At 43.4% G+C, this 2,169-nt stretch overlaps 1 protein-coding gene across 1 annotated transcript; it reads left to right on the forward strand.

Annotated features, from left to right (window-relative positions):
- Window positions 1-1,251: 1,251 nt before the first annotated feature.
- SARC_14709 (hypothetical protein) lies at window positions 1,252-1,975 on the forward strand. The gene has a single exon (XM_014291158.1). The coding sequence runs from the start codon at window positions 1,325-1,327 to the stop codon at window positions 1,952-1,954; it is 630 nt and encodes a 209-aa protein (XP_014146633.1). The 5' UTR covers window positions 1,252-1,324; the 3' UTR covers window positions 1,955-1,975.
- The last annotated feature ends 194 nt before the right edge of the window (window positions 1,976-2,169 follow it).

Raw genomic sequence — 2,169 nt, forward strand, 5'->3', positions numbered from 1 at the left:
TATACTCATGAATATCTTAAATTAAAAATAGCGTAGAGGGTGATAACTTCAAGATTGTCGCGGCTCTGTGCGTTTCCCACTACACAGAAAACGTGATAAGGAGGGTCGACTTCACTTCACGGGCATCACATGTAGCTGGAAAGAATGGTTTGGTCCTCAACCCTACCTGCAATACATATCAACAGTACACACGGTATGTGTATGAACAACAAAGGTATCAAAACATTTAAGTCGGAAATGACAGTCCAGATATACGTATGGAAAAGATATAAAACTCAGATATACGTATAGGACACCCCCGTGTATATACATCTAACGGCAGTGATACAAAAACTGCCAAGCAATGTAGTCGCGGACAGATGAAAAAGGTACACACTCCACTACGAGAGCACATACCTGCTGCATTTGGCATGGTATTCGCTCGCAGTATGTGCTAGGTAGACCAGCTAGACGTGTGAGTTGCTTGATCGATATAAGTTTTAGTAAAGTGAAGCTACTATTATATTCACCATCTGACGGAAGGTCCACTGATGAGGCTGTTACTAGCGTTGTAGCTAACGGACTGAGTGGATCGTTAACAGCGGGTGCATGTAATTCCAGTGGCACTAACGTGTGAACAATAACCAGTGTGTATAGATGAAGATGTTATACCAAAGATAATATATCTGCAGTGTTGGGTGCATGTGAATAAGGCGGACACACTCGACTGTGTTAGTTGCACTATCGTGTGCGTTGACTCATCAGCTGACTACATATAAGCGTTTTTAAAAGTACTTGGCCTAATGTCTTAGGTCTCTTGCTTCGGAGATGAAATCAAACTGGTATATTGTAATCAAAGTACAGTTGCACATCTCCCGCCAAAATAGATCAATCCGATTGATCATATGATAAGGTATGAGTCATATTACACAGGTCGGCTCCTGGACTCCTAGGCCACTTCATTTTATTCTCTCCTTGATTTCTCATTGTCTCAGACTCAGACTCTCAGTTCGGTTCCCGTTTAAACGCATTAAAATCAATCGATTTTGCGTTAAGTAAAACGTTAATGCTACACCCGCAACGTCGGTGTTTCAACTGTGCGTATTTCTCAAGCGTGAACCGTTTATCCTTTTTTACGTTAGAACGTACACACAAAATTCGATTATTTCTGTCCACGTTAAACGATTAATGGATGGGTGCAAACGAATTGACGTTAGCCTCAGACACCTCTATATGGTTATGTCTAAAAAGGATGTAGTTACACTGTTACAGTATATATTATACAAACCCGACACTCCGACAGTGTCATTACAGACGAGTATAGACGAGTTGTGGAGATCTGAACATGAAAGTCATCTGCACACCGCCTTTCTGGGTTCCCAGTCGAGTCACTGCGTTAATGTACAATCCTTTACGTGCCTGTGTCCCCGCATTCACTAGCGTGTGTACGGGTCAACGTACATTCAAGACACACACTCATGTATGTAGGGCTAAAGTTGAGCCGCACTCATTATCACAGTACTTAGCAAAAGCGCCAAGATCAACTGTGCAGACACCCTGTCACCAAACACTCGCGAAAGAAGTGCAAGATGAAGGTGCACAATCGGAGTACCTCAATCGCATACGACGGAAAGTTGACCCTGAACAAGACATTAAGTCACTCGAACTGGAGGTTTTGGAAGAAATAGCTCTGAGTCTGGGCAAGACAGCAGATAAGGCAAACTGGTCGTTTTATCAGCTAGAGGTAGCTCAGAAGAAAGTGCGAGACCACATACAGCTGTACGGACGCGATAAGAACGGGCCACGTGCCGCTGAGCGACTGGATCTGATTCGCAAGTATAATGAGGTGAGAGAAACGGCGTACGAGGAAAGGAGGAAGCTGGTAATACACAGACAAGCGTGCGGTTTCAGGACGGGCAATTGGCAGATGATTGAGAAGATGTACCCTTTGCCGCATAGAATTCTTGAGGAATAAATGGCAACGTTGATTGCAAGCTTCTGTGAGTTGTTTTTTAAAATTTATTTTAGCTGAAAGGTACTAGGTGAGTGTAGAGGTATGTCGAGATTTAGATGATGTATACAACTTGTATGTGTTGGATCGATACCGACGTGCTAGAACTCCTATGCTGCACTCAGTATGATATGCTGGTGTGAGAGGTTTGGTTGCTCGTTCTCTGTGCTATTCTCGGG

This window comes from Sphaeroforma arctica, assembly GCF_001186125.1.
Source record: "Sphaeroforma arctica JP610 unplaced genomic scaffold supercont1.4991, whole genome shotgun sequence".
NCBI classification, from domain to species: domain Eukaryota; class Ichthyosporea; order Ichthyophonida; genus Sphaeroforma; species Sphaeroforma arctica.